The sequence below is a fragment of the Sinocyclocheilus anshuiensis genome, unplaced genomic scaffold (genome assembly GCF_001515605.1).
Source record: "Sinocyclocheilus anshuiensis isolate Anshui unplaced genomic scaffold, SAMN03320099.WGS_v1.1 scaffold132, whole genome shotgun sequence".
Classification (NCBI taxonomy): Eukaryota; Metazoa; Chordata; class Actinopteri; order Cypriniformes; family Cyprinidae; genus Sinocyclocheilus; species Sinocyclocheilus anshuiensis.
The window spans coordinates 1,311,548-1,337,261 of NW_015555730.1; the positions used below are offsets into that span (position 1 = coordinate 1,311,548).

The 25,714-nt window shown below is 37.1% G+C and overlaps 2 protein-coding genes across 3 annotated transcripts in view; one reads left to right on the top strand and one right to left on the bottom strand.

Annotated features, from left to right (window-relative positions):
* Positions 1-18,096, top strand: part of LOC107672885 (PQ-loop repeat-containing protein 1-like) — a 39,879-nt gene extending 21,783 nt beyond the window's left edge. For both annotated transcript variants that reach the window (XM_016466265.1, XM_016466266.1), the window contains 2 exons: positions 3,217-3,433; positions 17,721-18,096. In XM_016466265.1, coding sequence (XP_016321751.1) covers positions 3,217-3,433; positions 17,721-17,928 — 425 coding nt within the window. In that variant the 3' untranslated portion in view covers positions 17,929-18,096. The remainder of the gene's footprint in view (positions 1-3,216; positions 3,434-17,720) is intronic.
* A 5,944-nt stretch (positions 18,097-24,040) lies between these two features.
* Positions 24,041-25,714, bottom strand: part of LOC107672820 (potassium voltage-gated channel subfamily G member 2-like) — a 2,683-nt gene continuing 1,009 nt past the window's right edge. The window contains exon 2 of the mRNA XM_016466186.1: positions 24,041-25,052. Within this exon, the coding sequence (XP_016321672.1) occupies positions 24,216-25,052 (837 nt within the window). The 3' untranslated portion in view covers positions 24,041-24,215. The remainder of the gene's footprint in view (positions 25,053-25,714) is intronic.

Here is a 25,714-nt window from a genome sequence, read left to right on the forward strand (position 1 = left end):
CGACGGAAAATGAAAAGTTGCGATTTTCTAGGCCGATATGGCCAGGAACTATACTCTCATTCCGGCGTAATAATCAAGGAACGTTGCTGCCATACCATGGGTGCAGCAGGCGCAATGATATTACGCAGCGCCTGAAAATAGTCCCAGCTAGGTAACTTCCAATAAGCCTATTTTCAGGAGCTGCGTAATATCGCCAGACCCGGAGATCGGCTGAATGGATTCGAAAACGGTAAAACTCAACTGTTTAACTCCAGGGGAGTTGGAAAATGAGCCTATTTTCAAAAATAGTGGAGTGTTCCTTTAAAAACCTGTTGCACAATCTGCTTTCTGTCATCTGATTGATAGTTTGTAACTTTTTTAGCAAGTAAAAGAAGATACCTTTTAGTATGATTGTAAAACGTCCCCCTTCAGGTCGTGGTCCATGTGAATTTTTTCTGTGAAATCTTTACAGATTTTTATAAATTAAACATAAAAATAATGGTTGTACTTTAGTCCTTGTCCACATATACATACTATGTGTTTATTATATTGATTACAATAACTGGGTAATAACTATTTATTAATCCTGAACTTTGAGTTTAACTTTGGCTTCAAGATGACACTTACTGGACTGAAGCTACTTAGGTTTACTTGATTATCCAGACATTATTTTTATAAAAATCATGATAAATCATGTTGTTTTGCATCGCATTATGTGTTTTGCCTATCTACTTTAAAAAAATATATATTTTTTAAAAAGCAATGTAATTCAATTTATTTAATTACATTTTTTACTTAATAAAATGTTATTAAAATGTTGTTTTATTTATTTAAAACCAAATAAAACAATTAAATTTTGAATTAAATTAATAATTTAATTTAAAAACTAAACTAATAATTATGAATGAAATTAAACTTATAAACTATATAAAATAAGTTAAATTACATTTTAAATGTAATCATTTAATAATTTAATTTAATTGAAAGACTAATAATTATGAATTAAATTAAATTATTAAAATAAAATCATAACTAAGCCCTTAAATATCATTTTACTAAGACATCATTTGGAGATATTGAGTGACAACTGATATTTATATCCATTTTATGTTATGAAGATCTCATTGATTTTTATATACAAACTATCAGAATTTTATCTTACTTTTTGGCCATGTAAATATCAGTAACTGCACAAAATTTCATGTTTTTGCTCAGTTTGGTACTCTGAATAAAATTGAGTTGCTTTTTCTCTTACTGCGAGCCATTAAAAGCCTGATGTATCAAATATGACTTTTGACAAACACAAACTTTTGTCTTTACTTTTTTTTAAGATTATGTCTAAAGGCTTGATTAAACTATTCCATCATTTTTCTGACTAATATTTCATTTGTCAGTTTTTAACAGTGTTTATGAATGCAGTCACGTTTACTTTTGCATGACAAAATTCTGTGACGTGAAAAATAGTCTTCTCAATGGACTTCTGGTTGCAAAGAAGTTTCCCATTGACTTCTAGCTTATTGAATTTTGGCACAAGAGTTTGTCATGTTGATCAATAGGAAGCAGCTTGTTTTGGCAGCGTTCTCTTTGTGGGCAGTGCTATATACATCGCCACTACGGTTAGCGATTTGTTCAAACTTTGTTCAAAAAGGACTTTAGCAAACACCGCAAGTAATGGAGCAAACAAAGATTGCAGTTACTGAGGCAGAGTTTTGGATGTAAAACGCTCTACCCGAACAAACGGATTACCCAAACACACTTGTATCTAAGCTGTGCCGCCCCCTCTTGATTGGGTTTTGTGAGGACAGCTGGCATCCGAAGAGAGAATGAATTGCTGGAATCGTGTTTTCCTAATCCAGCCCTACATTTATTCATTGAATGTGTGTTTTTCCCGCTCCAGTCCATCTAGACCCGTCATAGCAGTGCTTTGGACTCTGTTCTTTCTCTTTCAGCTTTGTCCCACATGCCCTGACATTTTCATGACACTCTGGATGTCACTGTGGTCCTCATGCTTCGGTTTTGGCCTCTGCTTGTACTTTGTTGCTTCGACATTTCCAGTGCCGCTTTATGAGAGTAACCGTTGTTGAAGCTCCCAGCGTGCTTTGATTAGATATGCTCTTCTCGTCCACCGACGGATGGGCGGAGAGCTGACTTACAGGCTTATGAGTTCTCCGAGTTCAGCCTCCAACAACACGAGGCCAAAATAATTGGCGAAAGTGGATTATTTTAGGTCAGAATCCAGTCAGACTCATCCCTGCTGAGAGGCTTGTGTGCTGGGAACTGGATGATCATGAAAAAGGACTTCTTCGAGGGGGTCTTACAGTCTTAGAACTGGTTTTACTTTAGGACCCAGATTTCACTCCGGATGTGTGGTCACCCAACACAGTACCGAAACTGCAGATCTTACCAAATTAAATTTTGACGGTTTCATGCTCTCGGCAGCCAATAATTCATTGCACAAAACCCATTGCGGTCAGGAAAAACCATGTGTAAGGTACGTCTCTTAGCTTGTGTGGTTTTGTCAATTGTTCAGTTTCCACAAAAATATGAAGCAGCACAACTGTTTTTAAAAATGATAATAAATGAGAAATGTTTCTTTAGCAGCAATCATCATATTAGAATGATTTCTGAAGGATCATGTGACACTGAAGACTGGAGTAATGATGCTGAAAATTCAGTTTTGATTCATAGGAATAAATTACATTTTAAAGTATATTGTAAACAGTTATTTTAAATTGTAATAATATTTCACGATATTTCTGTTTTTACTGTATTTTTGATCATATAAATGCAGCTTTGGTGAACATAAGAGACTTATTTCAAAATCATTGTAACCAACCCCAAATTTTGAATGGTGTAATTATTGAATTGTTTGTTTGTTTATTTGGCTATTTTCATTTATTTGTTTGTCTGAACTTGATGATCTGACATTGATTTAACCCTTCATCCCTACTAATACATTCCTTTGAATAATTCATGCATACTTGTATATGTCCAATGTTTCAGTGTTCTATGAAATATATTGTTGAAAGGAAGAACTTGATAAAGACTGGCAGTCAAAATGATCAAAATTGAATATGTAAATTAAAAAAAAAAAAAAATCTAAAAAATTAGTCTATTTTGAGAATACTGCCTTTCAGACCTCAAAATGTTCTCCTAAAAGTCTTTTGGACTCCTTTCAACCAATATAAGCTGTAGTACTTTTTTTATTTTTAATGTGTCTTTCTTTCTGGATTCTAGACTTTGATTGGAACTACTTCTGGTCTTGGAGTCATTTTGTGGATTACCTACAGTGTGTGCTGGTGTTCACAGTGCTGGCCGTCTATGTGACGTATCTGCTACTGGACTCAGTTCTGTTTGTAGAGAGCCTGGGTTTTCTGGCCGTATTCACAGAGGCCATGCTGGGAACTCCACAGCTCTACTGCAACTACCAGAACAAATCTACTGAAGGCATGAGGTTTGTACTGCTAATGTTTTTGCTCTAAAAAGAAGGGTTCATCAAACGTTCTTCAATGGTGTTAATATTTTAACCTAGAAGTTTATTTCCCTGAAGACTACTTTTTGAAGACAACTCGTCATCAAGGCTTTCACCGCCAATTTTGAGCAACTGCAGCGCCTGACCTAGGCGAGTGGTCTCGTTTTGCTGTCGCTGTACTTTAATGGCACATGTGATCGCAAGGCGGCTGCAGCACCAATCAAAGTCAGACAAATTTTCTAACCAGAATGCATTGCTTTTGTCAGGTAGCAGCCGATCTTTGTGGCACTGCATGAAGTCGAACAAGCCTATTGGTTGAACAAACTGAAAGTTTGCACCAAACGTACCCCATTGGTTGGACAAATTGATTGGGTCACTCCAAACTCACGCCATTGGTTGGACAAAGTTATCGGGTTGCCCCAAACTTACACCATTAGTTGGAAAAACTGATAGGGTTGCCCCAAATTAAACCATTGCTTGGGCAAAGTGATTGGGTCGCCACAAAATCAAAGTCATGCCATTGATTTAACAAAGTGATTGGGTCGTCTCAAACTCAATCCATAGGTTAGACAAAGGGTCGCCCCAAACTCAATCCATTGGTTAGACAAAGTGATTGGGTCGCCCCAAACTCAATCCATTGGTTAGACAAAGTGATTGGGTCGCCCCAAACTCAATCCATTGGTTAGACAAAGTGATTGGGTCGCCCCAAACTCAATCCATTGGTTAGACAAAGTGATTGGGTCGCCCCAAACTCAGTCCATTGGTTAGACAATTGGGTTGCCCCAATTGGGGCAAAGAGATTGTGTTTGACAAACTGATAAACTTGTTATTTTAAATTTAAGGCTCAGAGAGGGTGGAAAAGAACAAAAATAAATTGTGACTAAAACCTTCATTAACTTTATTAATGAAACTTAGTGGGAAAAATAAGTTATTTAAATTAATTATGATATGACCACCTTGACATTTTTGCTCTCACTCAATCTCTCTCTGGTGAGTGAGTCCAGAAATCTCCACTGCTCTAGTGCTTGAACAGAGGAACATGGGAAGTGATATGTGGCAGCACAGTCACTCCTTGATGACTGCTAGTCAGACTTCCTGCTCAGCTGGTTAAGCTACGGGAATCAAATATAGATACCTTAAAAAAAAAAAAAAAAAAAAAACCTAAAAAAAAAAAGTTAATTTAACTGAGAAGGAATAAAATTATATACATGAATATTCCTTGTATGTTTGATGAATATGCTTACATTTTTCTCACAGATAGCCACAAGAGGGCAGCACACAACTGTAAAATCATTTTGCATGGAATAAGAATAACAATATCTGTCTAGGATAATATTATGTTAGCTGGTGTAGTGGACTTTTTATTTATTAATGTTTTATTTTGCTGTACATATGATTGTATGACCATACATTAACCAAAGCACAAATTAAGTTATAAAGCACGTTCCAAAGCCAGTAACTGAATTCAAAATGGCAAATCAGACAAAAATAGTAATCAGGTAATGTTTCGCAGAGGCTGTTAGATTGTATAAGATGCATTGTGTGTGAGAGAGGCGTATTATGTTGCATAACCTTTTGAGAGCTACAGTGTGTGTGCTGTAAAGACACGTCCTGTCAGTGTGACTTAGTGTGTTTGGTAGCGTCTCGCACTGTGAGATGCCACCCTGTGCTCTGTTTTGCAGTATTTGAGTGTGTGTGTGTGTGTGTGTGTGTGTGTCTCTCCATTCACCCGGACTGATTTGATGGCACAGGCGGGAAGCCACCACTGGCATCATGCCAGCCTGACAAGATAAGGGTTGCTGCCTCCTGTGTGTGTGTGTGTGTGTGTGTGTGTGTGTGCGCGAGTGTGCGTGTGTGTGTGTGTGTGTTTTGCTGCTGATAGAGCGTATACTGATGTATTTTTAAATTGATGTTTGCTGTGTTGTGTGTGTGTGTGTTTAGTTATGGGGTCTTTTAAGAAAAGGGAATATAGCGGTATAAATGCATACGTACATACATATATGTGTGTTTGTGTATATATAAGAAATATATATATATATTTCTTTTCAAAAGTGTCACCAAGGCTGCATTTTGATTAAAAAAATACAGTAAAAACAGTAATATTGTGAAATATTATTAGAATTTAATATAATGGTTTTCTAATTGAATATGTTTTTAAAATGTAATTTATTCCTGTGATCAAAGCTGAATTTTCAGCATCATTACTCCAGTCTTCAGTGTCACATTATCCTTCTGAAATCAATCTAATATGCTGATTTGCTGCTCCAGAAACATCCAGTTGAAACTTGTTCATATTTTTTAAAGAAACCGTGATACTTTTTTTTAGGATTCCTTGATGAAGAGAATGTTCAAAGGAACAGCATTTATTAACATTTTAAATGTCTTTACTGTCACCTTTGATCACTTTAATGCAGTCTTGGTGAATAAAGTCAATCGTTACATCCTGCATTAAGTTAGTTTCATGTCTCTTGTATCACTGCGCACTGCGTCTTCTCACATAATAAAGTAATTTCAAACATCATAAAACTAGACCTAATAAAATAATAAAACAATTTCAGCTCATGTACAATAAAACCGTTTCAAGGCTCCCTGATGTAGTTTATTGGAATCTGTTGTATTATCTTGTCAGTGTTTATTTTGTGATAATGATCGTCTGGCTGCACATCCTTCTGCTTTTTACCTGACTGCTTAACAGATAAATGCATACATGCGCAAGCGTGCTGCTGTTTCATACCTGCAACAAAATGTGCATAATCAAATGAATAAACAATTATAAAGTGATTCAAAACATCCTCAGTGACACAATCTTTGTAATGGAATACACTTGTTTGATCATACAGTTCACAGTTTGAACATTATTGTTTTTTTCTTTTTTTACTTTTTTTGTTATTTTAAAGATCTGATCTAAATTATCCATCGTCTCTTTCATTATTGCTATTAAAGTCACACAAAAATTATATTTGAACTTAAAACATTTTAATATTGTACAAAACAGTCAGAACTCGAGTTGTCAAATCAAGTCAAGTCACCTTTATTTATATAGCACTTTTAACAATACAGACTTCTACAGCAGTTGTCAACTGCATCATCAAAGAAATAGAAATCATTCCAAAAATAGAATTTCCCGTTACTTGTCACATATCGCTGGTTAGGAATTCTAGATATTAGAATTACTCTAAAAAAAACTATATTCAAAGGTGCTGTATGTAATTTTTTTCACTGTACTAAAGTCTAAAAATACCATAATATGTTTGCAGATATTTAGGAAACAATCGCAGTTCACATACATGTTTCTCAGAAAAACAATGTGTAAGGGAAAGGGTCAATTTCACTCAAAGGGTATCATTTATGATTTTATAGGGGATTTGGAGAGAATCACTGTTTTACGGCTGATCACTGAGTCAGCCAGCGATTCATTGAATGAGCCGTATAACATCAACTCTGCAATGGATATTAATATCCAAAGTATAGTGAAAACACTATTTATTAGCACAGTAGCAAGATAGGCAGTTTAAGACATTAACTTGTAAGCACAAAACACAAGATACTTTTCTTTTCAATATAAATAAGGCTTTGTTGGATAAATCTAAGACATATAAACTAATCTAACACATAAACATACGCACTCACACATTCACACAAGTTGCAGAAAGAGAGAAAGTGAGGAAAGAATGAGTTTGAGAGAGTGAAAATGTGAAATCCCAAGTTTATAGCAATATGTGCAATTGCTTAGACCTGAACAACCATCAATCATTTAATTAACCCTCGCACTGAGTTCCTCAATGGGGTTAAAATTTATATTAAATGCCCCAGTTCAGCTAGAATCTGGAGGTACTTGCATTGCTTGTTTAGGGGGTTCCCTTGTTGTCTTCGTTGCAGAAAGGGGTTTCCCAAGTTTGTTGATTGGCTGGAAGTCCAGTAGTAGTTCGAAGCGATGTCTTGAGAAGCCAATGGCTGCGCACATAGACTCGAGGTCGGACTCGGAGAGATGGCATTGTGGCAAAACTTAACTCAGAACATGAAACTCTCAACAGAAAAGAACTGAAGTAAAGAAGCAAAGAGAATAAGGTGACGAGACTAGATGGATGTTGTTGTTCGAAGTGACGTCTTGGGAAGCCAATGGTTGGCCGTTGTCTGAAGATGCAGAGTTGTGGGCTGGTTGAAGTTTTGAGACGGTCACAGACTCGAGGTGAACTCGGAAACATGGCGTTGCGGCAAAACTTAAAGGGTTAGTTCACCAAAAATGAAAATTAGGCTGCGTTTTACTCACCCCCGAGGCATCCTAGGTGTATATGACTTCTTTCAGACGAATTTTGATCTCTCCGCTGCGTTTACGCGTGCGTCACTTCTGAGCGGCGCATGTGCAAAGCCGCCCTCATACGTCAATTCCCCCGGAACTGCTTCTGTTTACAACAGTGAGCGCAAGCTACATTAAAGTATTATTACGTTTTGAATATGGATATTTTTCTTACAAAAACGCATCGATTCGCTACAGAAGACCTTTGTTCACCCCCCAGAGCCGTGTGAGACACTTTTTTTTATGGATGGGCGATTTTTAATTAAGTTCTTTTGGACTGAAGCAATGCAACACCCGCTGAGTGGCATTAAACAGCTTGAAAGATCAAAGACAATTTTTAATATAACTCCGACTGGATTCGTCTGAAAGAAGAAAGTCATATGCACCTAGGATGCCTCGGGGGTGAGTAAAATGCAGCCTAATTTTCATTTTTGGGTGAATTAACCTTTTAACTCAGAACACGAAACTCTCAACGGAAAATAAAGAAACTAAAGTAAAAGAAAGAAAAGAGTAAAGTTTGACCAGACTAGATGGCGTTTCTCCTCATGGTTTTAGAGGACCATGCAAGCCAGAGCATGCTGAAACGGCGCTCGAAGAATTCACGGGCAAAAAGCAGTGGCAAAAGGCATGGCTAAAAGCATAAAGCAAAAAGCAATGACTAAAAGCATAATTTGATGGGGTCCTGAGTTTTTAAACCGGGCTGTTGGACACATCCCAAATGGTGTCTTGACCAATTAGACATTGTCTTAGCTTGGGGTGTTGCAATGTTTCTCCTCCCTATACATAAATCAACATGTTATCTTATCAGTCACATGGTCCGAATTTTCCCACTCTTGCAGAGTATAATTTTGGGCATGATTTCTATAACAAGAATATAATAGATTTTACAAAGTATTGATTTATTGAAACGTTTAAAGCATGAATTTTCAAACTCTTTTTTTACATTTTTATAAACCAATAAACTATTCAATAGTTATTCAAAAGACATACACAACGAGTGATTAGGACATGATAGTCTAATGTGTGGGTTACATACATAATTTGGAGTTATGCATAGAAATGATTAGTTGCTCATAAGTCCTTTTAGCATCATTTAGGTGCATATATACATGTAAAGGCAGTTTCTGTGTCATTCTGTGAATGTGAAAACATGTATTGTGAAGACCAAAGGTCAAAAGGGTTTAGAAGGAATCTCAGTCTGGTCTTTGTCCTGGGTGAGGGAAACCAATCCAAGGAAGTCTTTAGCTCGTGATTTCTATCATGGATTCACATGTGATGGTCATGCTGTGCATCTCTTTGACCATTAATCTTGGTTACTTGCTCCAAATTTGACACACTCCTTCCTGAGTTGGAATTGTCAATAAGTGTTCTTTTGTTTAATGTTGAAAGCTGCTAGTTCGTTAGGCTCACATCAGACTCGTGGCGCCAGGGTATCGTGGACAGATTTATAATGTTGTCTTGTTATCCTGGGCCTCTTTTTGGAATTTGGCTCTTTGGGTTGTTCCAACACCAATCTGATCAAATCTTAAATTGTCTGATTCGCTCTGATACCCTACAAATGCTACAGTTATTCCGTGTCGGAATGCCTGTTTTTGTTTTGGTCTGTGTGACTCCGCCCACTGCCAGTTTAGCCAATAGTATTTCAACACCCCAGGGTTGCCAGTTGGTGGAAAACACAACATACTGTAGCCATGATAGCCAGCAAGTGAACTGGGTCAGAGATCGCAGGTTCTGTCCGACCTAAAAAGCTTCAGCATCCATCTAAAAAGCTCTATGATTATAGGCATATTAAAAAGTGAATGAATCAATTCATCACCTTACAGTGTAAGACTCTTGAACTTCCATTAATAATTTTGCTCGTTCCTGTTGCATGTCCTCAATCTGGCAACCCATGCCAGAATCGAGTCTGAGGAGAAACTAAATTTTGAATTTGGACTGTATGAATGAATGAATGAATGAGGTTTAGCTAAAAGGTATAGGCCTGGTTTAACAGACAGGGTTTATACTAAGCCAGGATTAGGCCATAGTTCAATTAGGACATTTAAGTCATTTTTATAAACGTGCCTTTGAACAAAAAAACATTACTGTTGTCCATCTTGAGACAAAACAAAGGCATTGATATATTTTAAGATCAATCAGTGCAAGTTTCTTTCAGTTGAAACAGCTCAGACTTACATTTTAGTCTGGGACTAGGCTTAAGCCTTGCCTGTGAAACCGGGGGATAGAATATTATATACAAATTAGGTTTAGCAAAAAAAGTAAAAACATGTAAGCATAAGGGAGTGATTGAGGCATGTATGCTTTTTAATCAGTAAGTGATGATGAGCTACCACACTGAACAGTTTTACAGATTTGTCTTTGCATTGTTGAGGCCAGAGACCTTCAAAAACTTCCATCTGACTTAAGGACAACTTTTATTGCACTCTTGTGCTGCTTTATCTTGTTTATGTTCCCTGAATGTCACACAGAACCTAAAGTAATTTATGTTCGTATCAGTATTAGTATTCGTAGTAATTCGTATTATGTTCGTATTTACGCTCGTATCAGATTTAGATCCACACAGTGTTCAGTGAAGACCCTCCACAAACTCTCACGATTTATCTCCTGGAGACTGCCTTGTATTACAAGACTAAATTGAATTACGATTTTTTTTTCTTCTTTTTGTTGCTGCACTGATCAAAACAAATGGTGAACATTCCATCTTATTTCCAGTCTTGTTTTTTCCCCATTCATTTTTCTTTTCTCTTTCTTTTGTAGTTGTTCAGCCATTGTTAGTTGTTTCAGAGTGAGTTGTTTACCTGTTAACTGCTGCTGTGAATGAACCTCTGGCCTCATGTTACTCTATTTTGTTGAACGTTAATGAATCGCAATGGGAGGGAAAGCGGTGACCCCCACAGTCGGCCTTATAAGGTTCACCACCAGAGTCCTGTTAGTTTGAGTTGGAGGACCCTCAGTGCCTTATTTAGTCGTGTGAATGATCTCGCGGCCGCCCTGCAATAGCACCCAGCTCTCATTTCATATGTGTGTTTACTGAGCAGCAGGCTGGTTTGTATCCACGGGCTGCAAACAAACCATTCATTAAGTTGCGCGCTCCTGTAGATTTGAGGCTGGCGTCAGGTACGGGGTGAATTGAACGCTCCCACAAAAGGAAGCTGCCCTCCATGCATCTGTCAGGAGAAGCTGTGCAGGACAGCAGTATTTCACAGCTGTGTGTTTGTGTTGACTGCTTTATGTCGATCACCCTGTTTCTCAGGCTGTTGGTGGCGTGTTCATGCCGTTGGCATCTAACATCCTCTCAGCTAGAGACGCTCAGGCAGGACTTTTGATCACCTTCTGTTGTTCGCACTGCTACTGCCTTTGATTGCCCATGGCCTGAGGCCCATGGTCTTTGATTTTGCTCTTTTATGTTTTGTTTTGTTTTTGTGATTTTTGTTTGGGGAGGTTGTTTTGGATTGGTTTTGTGTTTTTGTTTTGTGACTGGTTTTGGTTTTTTGTTTTTATTATTATTTTTTTCTTGTTTTTTATTTTGTGTGTTGTTTTTTTGTTTGTTTTGATCTGGTTTGATTTTGTTCTCTTTTGTTCTGTTTTTTATTTGTTTGGTTTTGTGATTTTTGTTTGGGGGAGGTTTCACCGCCAGAGTCCTGTTAGTTTGTGTTTTTGTTTTGTTGTTTTGTTTGGTTTTGTGACTGGTTTTGGTTTTTTGTTTTTATTTTTTTTTCTTGTTTTTTATTTTGTGTGTTGTTTTGATGTGGTTTGATTTTGTTCTCTTCTGTTTTTTGTTTGTTTGGTTTTGTGATTTTTGTTTGGGGAGGTTGTTTCGGATTGGTTTTGTGTTTTTGTTTGTTTTTATTATTTTGTTTTGTTGTTTTTTGTGTGGTTTGTTGTTTTTTTTATGTGGTTTGATTTTGTTCTCTTCTGTTTTGTCTTGTGTTTTTGTTTTGTTTTGTTTTTTGTTTGGTTTTGAGATTTTTTTTTTTGTTTGGTTTTTTTTTTGGAGTGTGGGTTTGGTTTTGTGTTTTTTGTCTAGTTTGGTTTGGATAGGTTTTTGGTTTTGTGATTGTTTTTTTGTGGATAGAGTACATGCAGTGCTTCAAATAAAAATTGTATCGAGTATTATGTTTGCAACGTTTGTATAAGCAAATATTTGAAAGATATTCTGTTTTATGTGTAGCTTCTTTAGTTATATCTTTTCATATTTACTTTCCACTAACTGTTATAGAAAAAATGACTGGTTGGTTAACTTTACAAATCAGTAAGATGGTGCCGTCTAAGTCAGTATTTTGTTAGTATTTTTGCTATAAGGTTAGAGTGGATAGATTTCATCGTGATCAGAAAAGAAGTCAAACATCTGTCTCTGTGAGATTAGGGGGAGTGGGAATTGGGTCCGACTGAAATCTGTATAAAAAAGGAAGCACTAGATGGTACGTAAAAAGTGAAATATCGCCCACAAGAAGTAAAACATTAGCAGATGATTGAAGGCTATTTTATATGATTAGAATCTATAAAATATGAATTTTTTTTGTGCTTTTTGAAGCAGAAATATAGAATGTGTGTGTGTGTGTGTGTGTGTGTGTGTGTGTGTGTGTGTGTGTGTGTGTGTGTGTGTGTGTGTGTTTGTGTGTGTGAGAGAGAGAGAGAGAGAGATATGAGTAAAGACTCTCATTTCTGTCCATTGTTTTTATATATACATGAACAAATATTCTGCTTTTTGTAATTGACACAAAATGCCAAACGCAGTAATTACACACATTTCATGTTCTTGCTTTCCTGAAACCAAATGCATTAATCATGAAAAAATCATTAAAAAAAATTGTATGTTAACTAACAACCATAAAATTGTAGTTTCTCAAAAGGTGTATTCATGGTTACCAGAACACCATCTCGTCCAGTTTACAGAATATGAATAATATTTGTCTTTGATGTCCTCTTGGATGTTAATGTGTGGGTGTTCGTGTGGTTTACCAGCCTCATGTCTCTCTAGAGTTAGTCAGCCGATCGTTGTTTGTAGTGTTGCAGTGCTGCTGCACTTACAGTGTTTGTTGTGATTCTCTGGTAACTGTTGCAGGAGGATTTGTTTATACTCTATCATGGAAACCATGGCAACCGTCAGCCTTGTCGACTCCTGATGGTTTCCATGGCAGCTGTTAAAACTGATCACTGCTCTTTTTTATTTAATTTTTTTTTATCTGACCACAGTTGGTTTGATGGCACGCACCAACACTGCCCATATCCCAAACTAGTGTGCTTTATAGTTTATTTACATTAAACCTCGTTTTTGGTTAAGCTGATGGTTAATGTACAAACATTAAGATATTTTCATTAGTCAGAGAAACAGAATCTTCTGTTTTTCTTAGTTCTTGTATGTCTTATGAAAACACTTTTTCTCTAATTTAAGGTGTAATGCGACACAAGCATTTATTTTACGATCTTTAATAATCAGCTGATTGTACATTAGCACACATATTGCATGGCTACTTACCAAATACATACTGTATATAAATGTATGTGAATTATTGGAAATTATTTTAGACAAGTGTTTTTTTTTTTATTTTGTTTTTGTTTAGTCTTGTGTTTCAGATGAAATTCTGAATATTATAGATGTTATAAGATATTTAGTTTTTTTTTTTTTTATCTTTTATCACCTTGTACACTAGCTTGCGCATTATTACATTATAACACTTGTTACATGACTACTTACCAACTGAATAAACATGTGGGTATGAAATATTAATTTGATTTGAAATTGTTATTTGAAAAGAAGACAGAAGAGACATGAAGCACTGCAATGCAACAAAATGTTCATTTTAATAGGATCAAACAATTTTCTTTCAATACTTGCCATTTCTGATGGAAATGCTCATCAGATGTTTGTTATATATGCAAAAGCATATTTCAGTGCATTATGGGATTGCTTACAGTTGTCTACAATTTAAGGCATGCTTTTTGTCAGTTGATCAGCTAGGGTGCAAAACAAGCTGTCTGACACAGTATATAATGAAGTCATTTCTTAACACTATTACTTTACTTTTGCACTTTGTTTTCGTTTTGTTGTGCTTTGTGTTTTTGTTTTATCATGTTTTTTGTTGTTTTGTTTTGACGTTGTTGTGTTGTTTTTTCATTTAGTTTTTTTGTCATGTTTTTTTGTTGTTTTTGTTTTGTCATGTTGTTTGTGTTTTGTCGTGTTATTTTTTGTTTTGTCGGGTTTTTTTTCGTTTTGTCATTTTTGCTTGTTTTGTCTTGTTTTTTTTCATGTTTTTGTTGTGTCTTGTTTTTCATTTTGTTTTGTCATTTTTGTTTGTTTTGTCTTTTTTTTGTGTTTTTGTTTTGCAATGTTTTTTGTTGTTTTTTTCTTTTGTTGTGTTTTTCTTTTTGTTTTTTATTTTGTCATTTTTGTTTGTAATGTTTATTGTTGTTTGGTTTTGTCATGTTTTGTGTTTTTTTTTTAATCTTGTGTTTTGTTTTTTTGTTTTGTTTAGTTTTAAAGACTGTGAAGAGGAAACAATGTTTTGAGAAGAGTCGATTCAGTGCTTCAAATGAAAATCTAATCACTCAATATTACAATGTTTGCAAAGTCTACATAAGCAGTTTTGTTGTTTTATGTTGTCTATAATTTGAGGCATGCTTTGCGTCAGTAGTGCAACTATGGTGCAAAACAAGCTGTCCAGCAGCTCCTGGGCAGTAGGGGTGTTTAGGAAACATGTTGGGAAACAACATATTTTTTCCAGTGGTTTGGTGTTGCTAAATGTACATATTTCACCTTTAATGATGTAAGCGACCGTGACCCTGTGCACATCATCTCTCACACTCATTAAGCTGTGTTGTTGTGTGGAGTGTCGAGTGGTTTATTACTCTATCGCAGGGGCTGATCGCTGTGGCCCGGCGGCGCTGAGAGCACTCTTTCATCTCTTTAGGACGTGCTGCTGTAATAAGCTCTCAGAGTGGCCTTTTATCAGATGCCGTGGATCAGGCCGGCTCTCAGCTCTGCTTTGAGTGTAACACAGAGCCAAACAAAGAAGAGAAAACAGTGTTTACCTCGGCTCTCTGCTTGCACTCCCACCTGACTCCATTTCTTTTGGGCAAGAAAAGATTTGTTAGTGTTTTGTACTCTGTTTTCTTTGGTTTGTTCTTTACACCCAGCTGTTTTGTATACTCATCCACACACCACAGTAATCTCACATTCGAGTCTTGCATTCGATTTTTAAACTCTGCTAGGTTTCAGTGTGAATATACACTATTGGACAAAAGTTTAGGGATTGATATGCTTTTTTTTTAAATGTTTTTGAAAGAAGTCTCTTATGCTCACTAAGGCTGCATTTGTTAGATCAAACATATAGTGAAACTGTGAAATATTACAATAAAAAAAAAAACAATTTTCTGTTTGAATATAATTTAAATAGTAATTTATTTGAAGCAAAGCTGAATTTTCAGCCGCCATTACTTTAGTCGTCAGTGTCACAAAAACCTTTTTTGTAACAGAGGTTACAATATGGTTGACAAATATGCCTTCTTTTTTTTTTGATGGTCACTACCTTAGAATATCTTAGAGCAGGGTGACCACTGGCCAATATAAAGACAATATATTTGATATTATATGTAAAAATGAATCATTATGAAAAAAAAATTGTTTGCACTTGATAAAAATAAATCTGTAAAATAAACCGATTTATGCTTTGGCAACATCTTTTCAGTAATTCTATTAGCAGTAGTGTTTTTCACAAATAAAGAAATTAAAATAAAATTTAAAAAACAAGGAAGTGAGCAGTAAGTGTGCTCAGTAAGTGTCATATTTTCAACACTAACTTTATATAACACAGCATTAAAGATTATGTTCATGTCTGTATTCAAGTGCTGGCCGCCTTAGTGCTGTCAAAATAAATGTCCTGTCACTGTCAGAAAAAGCTGCTTCCAACACTTTTTGGCTGAACAAAAAATATGTATATCGGTCTTGGTGATATATTGGTTGACCTTTTATTATAACCATTTTTACTGTCATATTTGATCAATTTAAAATGCCCTTGCTGAATAAAAGTATTTATTTATTTTTAAAATAAAATCTTACTGACCCGATACTTTAGTGTCTTTATCAAGTGTCTATATGTATTTGCCAAGTAGGGCCACATCCTGCATCAACATCTGTTGTTGACTGCAGAAAAACATTTCTTTCTAACAAATCTAGTCATAACTTTGGTCCCTAAACTCAACACCATCCCTAAGCCTGTCTCTAATCCTGACTCCTAACTCTCTCCGAATTCAGTTCAAAAGCTAACACAAAAAATCTGATTACTTAATTGGAATATTGTTAGAGTAACAAATCATATTATTTACTCATGTTAATGTCAACACACACCATCATACTTTCAGGCTGTTTACTTAAATGTATGATTCACTAACACCCACAAAAAAAAAAGTTAAAAAAGCCAAATCTGAAATTAATAATTGGTGTGTTGTGGAGCGCTTCTGGGAAATCTAAAAGTAAAATGCACAGCTTGAATAATTTATTTGTTTATTACGAAACAGCAATGGTGGAACAGCTTCATGCAGGTGGAATTAGTTTTACCCCGGTCAAATGGTGTGTGTGTGTGTGTGTGTAGTACACACACCAAAATCCCTCTTTCATTCTGCGTCTGGAAAAACTACTGTGCGGTTCTGCGTGAAGTTGCTGATGCACCAAATATGGCAGAACAAAGGAAGTTTGTTTATTCTTCTTCCTAAAAATGTGAGCCGTTCCCAGTGCTTGAATAGGGTTACATAAAGGTTTCTGCACTTGAGGAGACAGCTAAAGCTATCAATTCCAAACTGTATGACTTTCTTTCTCCAGTGGAACACAAAAGGTGAAGTTTTGAAGAATATCCTGGTCACTCTTTTTGCTTTGATTAAAGTGAGTGAGGACTGGGACTATCGAGCTCCAAAATGACATTGCACCATAAAAATAGCATGCATGATAAATACAAAGTCCTCAGATGCAATATCATAGCTTTGGTTGAGGGAATTAGTAGGGATGTCCATCTGGTGAACAGATCATGCTTTTGCATTAGCTCTTTAATAATTCTATTATATATAGATATTTGGCATGGATTGAGAAATATTTGCAATTACACATTTGTAGTGGTAAAGCTGTACATGTAAAATATGTGAAATATTTAAGTGTAATATTAAATAAAGCACTACCGTTAATATTATGATCAAATACTTTTTTTAAAGTGTACTTTAGTGTATTTTTATCAAAATTCAATGCAGATAAATGCAATTTCTTAATTTACTTTTACAGTTAAAATAAGTGTGCCTTTTCATTGTGGTTAACAATTAATAATGACCAAAATTTCTCTGTTTTTTAACACCTAGCTAGAGTTGTAATATAATATATAAGTTGCATGGACTACTTTTATGCTGTTTTTTTAAGCTTGAATGCTTCATTCATGGTAATTGAATAGGAAAGAGTGAGCAGCACATTCTTCTAAATTTCTCCTTTTGTTCTCCATGGAAGGAAGACAGTGAGTAAATGATGACAGTATGATGCTTTCCAGTTGGACGTGTAATCTTGTACTCAAGTGTGAGAAACTAAGCGTGGAGGAGAGAGAGCATGAGACCCACAGGCGGAGCAGATGGAGCCGGCCTGTGGGAACACTGCAACGGTCAGGCCTCAATGTTACGCCTGTCCTTTTCCAACTAATGACTGATATTATGAAAAGCCTCATTCTCTTTTTATAGAGGTGGTTAGAAAGACCAAACCAATACCTCTCCAGCCCACCTTCACTATTGTTAGAAATGATGTAGAAATTACACTGTGTTGTTTTTAATAGAGAACCTAAGCAAAATCCATAAATCCTAAGTATTAAAACTTGCAATCAAGTAAAAAAAAGTTTGCCTGTTTTCTCAATTTCAGTGATTTTGATCTGCCTCTCGCTTTCTCATGTCTCCAGACTTTAATAACACTCTGACTCTAACTCTCTCTCTCACTTCCTGTCCCTCCAGTATTAAGATGGTGTTGATGTGGACCAGTGGAGACACTTTCAAGACAGGCTACTTCCTGTTGACTCAGGCTCCTGAGCAGTTCTGGATCTGCGGCCTCCTTCAGGTGTGCGTGGACTTCGCCATTCTCTTCCAAGTGTACTACTACAGCTGCTTCCCACAGAAACCCGTCTCACACACCACACACACCACCAGCGCCAAGGCCCTATGAAACACCCTTGCTTCACAGAATCTGCTCAAATCTGTTACAATGCATACATACAGCATCTTTATACGGTGTCTCCAAAACGGATTTGGATAAGTGATACACTTAAGCCACATCTAAATATGTCTGAATGTCATTGTATTAGATACACAACATCAAACTATGATGTTAGATCTTTTATTACAGTTAACTTCACTTTTATGTGCTTATCATCTTTTCTTGAAATTAATGGCAAGTTTTTTTGTTTTGATTTGTTGTTGTTTTTTTTACGAAATGAAATGACATTCATACATTAAGTGTTGCTTAAAGGAATAGTTAACCCAAAAATGAAAATTTGCTTAAAATGTACTCGCCCTCAAACCATCCAAGATGTAGATGAGTTTGTTTCTTCATCAGATTTGGAGAGAAATGTCGCATTACATCACTTGCTTATCAATGGATCCTCTGCAGTGAATGGGTGCCTTGGGTGTTCTTACAAACACAGTTTTTCACTTCGCAAGATGTTAATTGTTGGACTGGAGTGGTGTGGATTACTTGTGGATGATTGTGATGTTTTTATCAGCTGTTTGGACTCTCATTCTGACGGCACCCATTCACTGCAGAGGATCCACTAGTGAGCAAGTGATGTAATGCTACATTTCTCCAAATATGTTCTGATGAATAAACAAACTCATTTTCATATTTTCAAACTCTATTTCATGAAGTGTTCTGATTTTTGGTGCCACTGTATAAATATATATTGAACCAAACTTTACATGCAATATCATTAAGATATGCAGTCATATTTACACATTTACATACATATACAAACCAGCCCAAGGTAATCATCATGCTTATGAAAACTTTTGCCTTACAGACTCTCAGAATGACCTGAAATGTATCTGACATCAGATGGATGAATGTACAAAGCTTTTGTTATAAGAGATTAATACAGTTAATGCTGTTTTATTTGGAGAAGACTGGTTTTACCTCAGTAGCCCTCTGTGGTGTTTCACACAGTGAAGGCCCAATGTTGAGCACAGGGAGAGCCCTGTTTCTTTTTAAACCAAAAAAGAAGAAAAATACCCTCTCTCCTTTTGGTAGAAGGAGACAGCCCTCACACACTTCACCAATCCACATGACTTGATGGAAGTGTCTTCCCCAAATGTTATTTTTGGAGATATGTATGGCAATCCTAGTTCATTTACATGCAATCAGTTCAGTTAGCACGACAAAATATGAAGTCACTGTATTCATATACTGACTTTTGACCTCTTTAAGAAAGTTTGTCTTAAAGTACCGTATTTGCGGCACATTGGGGGTTAATTAAAAGATTTATGACTTCAAGGCCAAGTGCTTCAAACATCCAGTCAACCATCAGTCCTGAATATGACAATACACTGCAAAAAATCACTTTCTTTAACAGTATTGGTCATTTTCCAGTAAAAGTTTTATGTATGTTATAAAAGTTTATGATTATTATTATGATTAATAATAATAATAATAATAATTGTATTGCATTATCATGTTTTGGCTTATGCTTAAAGATTGATGTATGGTTTTATTTTGTTTGTTTTTTTTACTTGACAATAAGAGTTAGTATTGTAAGGAAACATTTTTTTACCTGAAGATCCTTAAAACAGGATATGTTTACATACAGTAAAGAAAAAAGCGGGCGGGGGATCTTTGTTTTGTTTTTTTCAAATGTTAGAGAATATATCTTTTCACATGTCTTTATAAATTTACTTTTTAACTTTTACATTTAATTATCTTTTTTTTACATTGCTTTTTTTTTGTGGAAAATATGACAAATACTTTTTAAGAAAATTATTATTTGCTGATTAATACTGGTCCAGTAGTTATAGTCAGGGATGTCACATGCCAGTAAATGTTATGAGAGAGGTGCTGCTTAATAGTATGTTAGATATGCAATTGTGAGGGACAGTTTGACAGAATTGATATTCGATATCGAAGATATTCGATATGACGAGATACAAGTCTCTGATAAAACTCTCCCCATTTAGATTAGAAAGACAAGAGGGTTTTCTTTTAAAGGACAACGTTTTATTACTATCGCTGTTATTTCTTTCTGTTTTTCTATTTTATTCTATCTTTTTTTACCTTCTATTCTGAGATATGTATTTTACTTGAGCTTCATTTAAATATATATTGTTTCTCTTTGTGTTGTGTTTGATAAAATAACTGATTTATTCTGTATTGCCATTATTTTAAACTGTCTTCTGTTTAATGCTCTTGCCATTGAATGCAAGTAACTGGCGTACACTCTGGTTCCCATGATGATATATCGGTTTACTCTATCATTGCACTCCATACAGCATTGATACTCGCAGTTATTGAGTGCTGTTTTTGTTTTTTGTTTACCTCCTGTTTAGCCAAATGTTCTGGTCATATTAAGTTGGATACTTTTGGTCATATATTTGCAATACTACTTTTTTATAGCAAGATTTGTAAATAAACTTTAAAAAAAATTCTGTATGTATATTGCTGTCATCAATATATAAATTAATAGGTGTTTAGAGTTTTTAGTGTTTTACAGTCAGGTTCCTCTACAGATGCATTTGATGTTAGCTTATCAAACAATTACACTCCGACATTAAAAATGTTAAAATATATGAATAATAACTTTTACTAAACAAAACAACATCTTGTATCACAAATCAAATGAAAAAAATGTAGCATTATTGCTCTGTAGGCTTAGCTTAAAGTCTCAGGCTGTAGATATTTCAACCTGTTTTTCATGGTATAATGTGCAAGGCATTGAACCGATTTGATTCAAATGGAAACCTGAGAGTGCATTCATTATGGCTGTGGTCATTTTAGCAGTGTTTGTACTGGCAGCACACATTGTCTCTCCATGCCTTTATGAGCACAGGACTCTCAGTGGAATCAATAAGGATGTATCTACCACTGGTCAATGTGGTTCACAACAATCTGACCCTCTGTCACACGTATTTAATCACTTATAGGAATAGATGTGCAGGACTCAATACTGGACTCAATATAATAAACCAACTAAATGTTATTAGATGATAATACCATGCTATTGACTTATTACTATATTTATATACCATGGCATTTACATGGTAGTCAAGAATACCCTAGTATAATGTCTAAGTACATACTGTATAGTAACATTCAGTTCACTTTCCCTTTTTTACTTGAATCTATATATACTACTAAGAACCATCTATCACTCAAGACAGTTTGAAAATAAGAAACCTTTATTCTTTTAAAGGGTATTTCACTGTTTTTTACAACCGGCAGATCCTGAGACTATGGCATCTAAAAGCAGAGCTATACAGAAATGTGTGTAAATGTGTTTTCATAAACATAGTTATTGCAAATCAGCTATATAGGAGCGTTAATTAAAGTTTAATAGCCTGTTTTGAACAGTGTAACACTGTATCCTCTGACACCAGAGAAAAGCTCATTTAACCTTAAAGGTGGATGCAAAATAAAATGGCAATCTTCACAGTCATACAGTTTTCACAGGTAGGAGAACCATCGACCAGAAACACCAGCTTAATGAAAATTCAGTCATCACTCACCCTCATACCACTCTAAACCCATATGACTGTCTTCCTTCAGTGGAACACAAAAGGAAATATTTAACCAAATCTTCATGCTTCTCATTTCCATACTATGAAAGTGAATGGGGACAGAGGCAGTTGAACTCTCAAATCTCTTTAGAACTGCTGCATATGTAAAATAGAACTATGCCGGTAAACCTCTCTTCCCTGGCCTCAAGAGGCTTGCTAGTTTTTAGTGTCCTTGTTAGTGCACCCACCATCCATGCCATTTGACACTGGTTCCAATCCCACTTGGACCAATTTTATTGGTGCCATTTTTCGGATGGGAGTGAGGCTTAAGAGAAATGTGTGACAGATGCCAGCTAGTAAGAGCTGTGCAGGTAAACCTCACTCAAGAGGTATATTAAGGGCCGTTGGTTTTAGCATCCCTGTTAGCGTGCCCTCCTCCAGTGCAGTTGATGCTGGTTCAAATCCCTCTCAGCATGATGCGAGTAGGACCAGTTATATTGGTGCCGTGACCCAAATGGGAGTGAAATTCAGAGGAGTGAGTATAACGGAGGCAAGCTAATAAGAGCTGCACAGGTAAACTTCACTCCCCTGGCCTCAAGAGACACATTAAGGGCTTTGGTTTTAGGGTTCTTGTTAGCGTGCCTTACTCTTATACTGGTTGAGCTGGTTCAAATCCCTCTCAGAGTGGTGAGAGTAGGACAAGTTACATTGGTGCCATGACCCGGATGGGAGTGAAATTTAGGGGGGTAAGTATAATGGAGGCCAGCTAGTAAGATCTCCACAGGAAACTTCACTTCCCTGGCCTCAAGAGACAGATTAAGGGTGCCATTTTTCAGATGGGAGTGAGGTTTAAGAGAAATGTGTGACAGATGCCAGCTAGTATGAGCTGTGCAGGTAAACCTCACTCAAGAGGTATATTAAGGGCCGCTGGTTTTAGCGTCCCTGTTAGCGTGCCCTCCTCCAGTGCAGTTGATGCTGGTTCAAATCCCTCTCAGCATGACGCGAGTAGGACCAGTTATATTGGTGCCATGACCCAAATGGGAGTGAAATTCAGAGGAGTGAGTATAACGGAGGCAAACTAATAAGAGCTGCACAGGTAAACTTCACTCCCCTGGCCTCAAGAAACACATTAAGGGCTTTGGTTTTAGGGTTCTTGTTAGCGTGCCTTACTCTTATACTGGTTGAGCTGGTTCAAATCCCTCTCAGAGTGGTGAGAGTAGGACAAGTTACATTGGTGCCATGACCCGGATGGGAGTGAAATTTAGGGGGGTGAGTATAATGGAGGCCAGCTAGTCAGATCTCCACAGGAAACTTCACTTCCCTGGCCTCAAGAGACAGATTAAGGGCCATTGGTTTCTGCATTCTTGTTAGAGTGCCCTCCTCCCATGCTGATTGAAGCTGGTTTGAATCCCTCTCAGAGCGATGCGAGTGGAACCAGTTACACTGGTGCTGTGACCTAGATGGGGGTGAAATTTAGAGGGGTTAGTATAATGGAGTCCAGCTAGTAAGAGCTGCACATATAAGCCTCACTCCCCTGGCCTCAAGAGGCACAAAAGTGGACATTTTCATAGTGTCCTTGTTAAAGTACACCATACTGTGAGATTGGTGCCATGACCCGAATGGGAGTGAAGTTTAGGGAGTGAATGTGACAGAGGCCAGCTAGTAAGAGCTGTGCAGGTTAACCTCACTCTTCTGGCCTCAAGAAGCACATTAAGGACTGCTGTTTCTTTGTTAACGTGCCACCTCCCTTTGATAGTGGTACAGGTAGGACCAGTGAAATTGGTGCCGTGACCCGAATGGGAGTAAGGTTTAGAAAGTTAGTTAGTTGTGCTGGTCAACCTCACAGCCCTGGCCTCAAGAGGTGCGGTATGGGTTGCTGTTTTTAGCATCTTTGTTAGCAAGCCCACCACCCATGCCAGTTGACACTGGTTCGAATCCTTCTTAGAATGGTGCATGTAGGACCAGTTACATTGGTGCCTTGACACTAAGGGGAGTGAGGTTTAGGCAGTGAGTGTAACAGAGGCCAAGTGGTAGATAGCTGTGCAGGTAAACCTCACTCCCCTAACCTCGAGGCACACAGCGCTAGAGGCTGCAGTCTTTAGCGTCCTTGTTAGTGTGCCCACCACCCATGCCGGTTGACACTGGTTCGAATCCCACTTGGAGCGGTGCAGCTAGGACCAGTTAAACATATTCAAACAGTACAATATGCGTTATGATATATGCAACAACAATGTTGCATCTTGTCACTGATGTCAAACATGGTGTGACACATTTGAATACTCAACCAAAAATGAGATTTAAGAGCTAACACGGAGGGGAAGCTCCGTGCATCATTTTCTCACACAAAGTTACCTTATGGCCTCGGAAAGCTTTGAATATAATAGTATGAGTCATGGACCACTTTTTAAAAATGTGTTTTTGGGTTTATAGATCCAGTCTCCATTCACTTTCTTTATATAAAAACAATTAGCATTCTGCTAAACATTTCCATTTTTTTTCTACGAAAGAAGAAAGTCATATGCATTTGGAACAACATGAGGGTTAGTAAATGATGACAGAACATTCATTTTAGGGTGAACCATCTCTTTCAATAATTGTGCTTTGGACATGCAAACCTGTCCATTTTAACATCCCTTTCCCACTGTCTATTATTGTCAAGTCACCTGATTATACAGGTACTATTTATGGCCAATCACCTGTAGCATGTCTTTGTAAATGTTTTTTTCCTCTTAGTCTTACAGTCAGCAGTTTGCATTACGACTTTAGAGATCTCCTGACCTGTGGTGCTCCTTGACTTGCCACAGCTACGAATCTGCGGTGATGCGCACCAACTGCGGCGGTCTCTGTGATTCCATGTAAGGAACTGTCAGTGTCCTGTGAATCCTCACTGTTTTGGGACTTGGTGCTGTCTTGTGAATCGGGCTTGTGCCGTGTGGCCCGATTCTGTTCCTCTTTAAGCTCCAGGTAGGACCGTGAAAAAGTGTGAAATATGGATGTGACTGGGAATGCCATGAGCAGGATTCCACTCAGTATGCTGCTGAGTGCCACCACCTGGCCTGGAATGCTGCGAGGAACCATGTCACCGTATCCAACCGTCGTCATCGAAATGACTGCCCACCAGTAGCTCCCGGGGATGCTGGTGAACTCCTGCTTGGCGCCCATCTCGCTCTCTGCCAGGAAGACCAGCGGAGAGAAGAGTGCCATGGCCACACATAGGAACAACAAGAGCAGTCCGAACTCTCGAGTGCAGCGACGTACGGTCAACCCAAGTGTCTGCAGCCCCAAAGAGTGACGTGCTAAACGCATCACGTAGAAGATCCGCAATGCTCGAAGAACTCGCAGGACCAATCCCACCTTCTCCAGGTAGTTGTTTCCTGAGCCGGTGGGACGGTCGCCCACAGACAGTGAGTCCACTATCAAAGTGATGTAATAGGGCAGGATGGCCACCACGTCGATGATGTTGAGGGGTGTGCGTAAGAACGTCCACTTGCTCTGCGTCTGGATGAAACGTAGCAGGAACTCCAGGGAGAACCAGCCCACACAGACTGTTTCCAGCACAAAGATGTTGTAGCACCTCTGGGAGCACTCACCCTGCGAAAGAAAACATAGGTTAGTTGAGCTCAGGGTTTTAATTGATGATCAATTTATAATTTTTTCCTGTGTCCTCACTTTTAGTTTCCACCCTCTTAGTCTATTCTAGCATCCGTTTAAATGGCTAAATGGCTAAAAATGAACATTCTGTTATTAAATACTTACTGTTTCAAAACCCAGAAGATTTTCATCATTTTCAGAGCAGAGACATATTAATAAAACCTGATAGATTTCTGCCCTTTTATCGAAAGTCTAAATAATCAAAACTTTCAAGCACAAAAAAGGTCATAAAGGCATTGCAAAAGTAATCCATGTGACTCCAGTGGTTTAATCAAAATTTAATGAGGCAACGTACACATGCCTGGCCAAAAAAAGGCGCTGTCTCGATTTAAATAAGCAAATATAAAGATTTTAGGATTGAATCATTATTGCAGTGATTAATATGTTTCGGTCATGTTGTTTGTTTGGCAACAATTCTTTTAACCCTAACTGATGCAATGTGTAGCTTTTTTTTCTCTCAAAAACAATGTTGGAAGATGTATCCATGTCCATATTCCAAGATGACAATGCCAAGATTCATCAGGCTCAATTTGTGAAAGATTAGCCACAACAGAGCCCTGACATTAACCCCATTGAAAGTCTTTGGGATGTGCTGGAGTCGA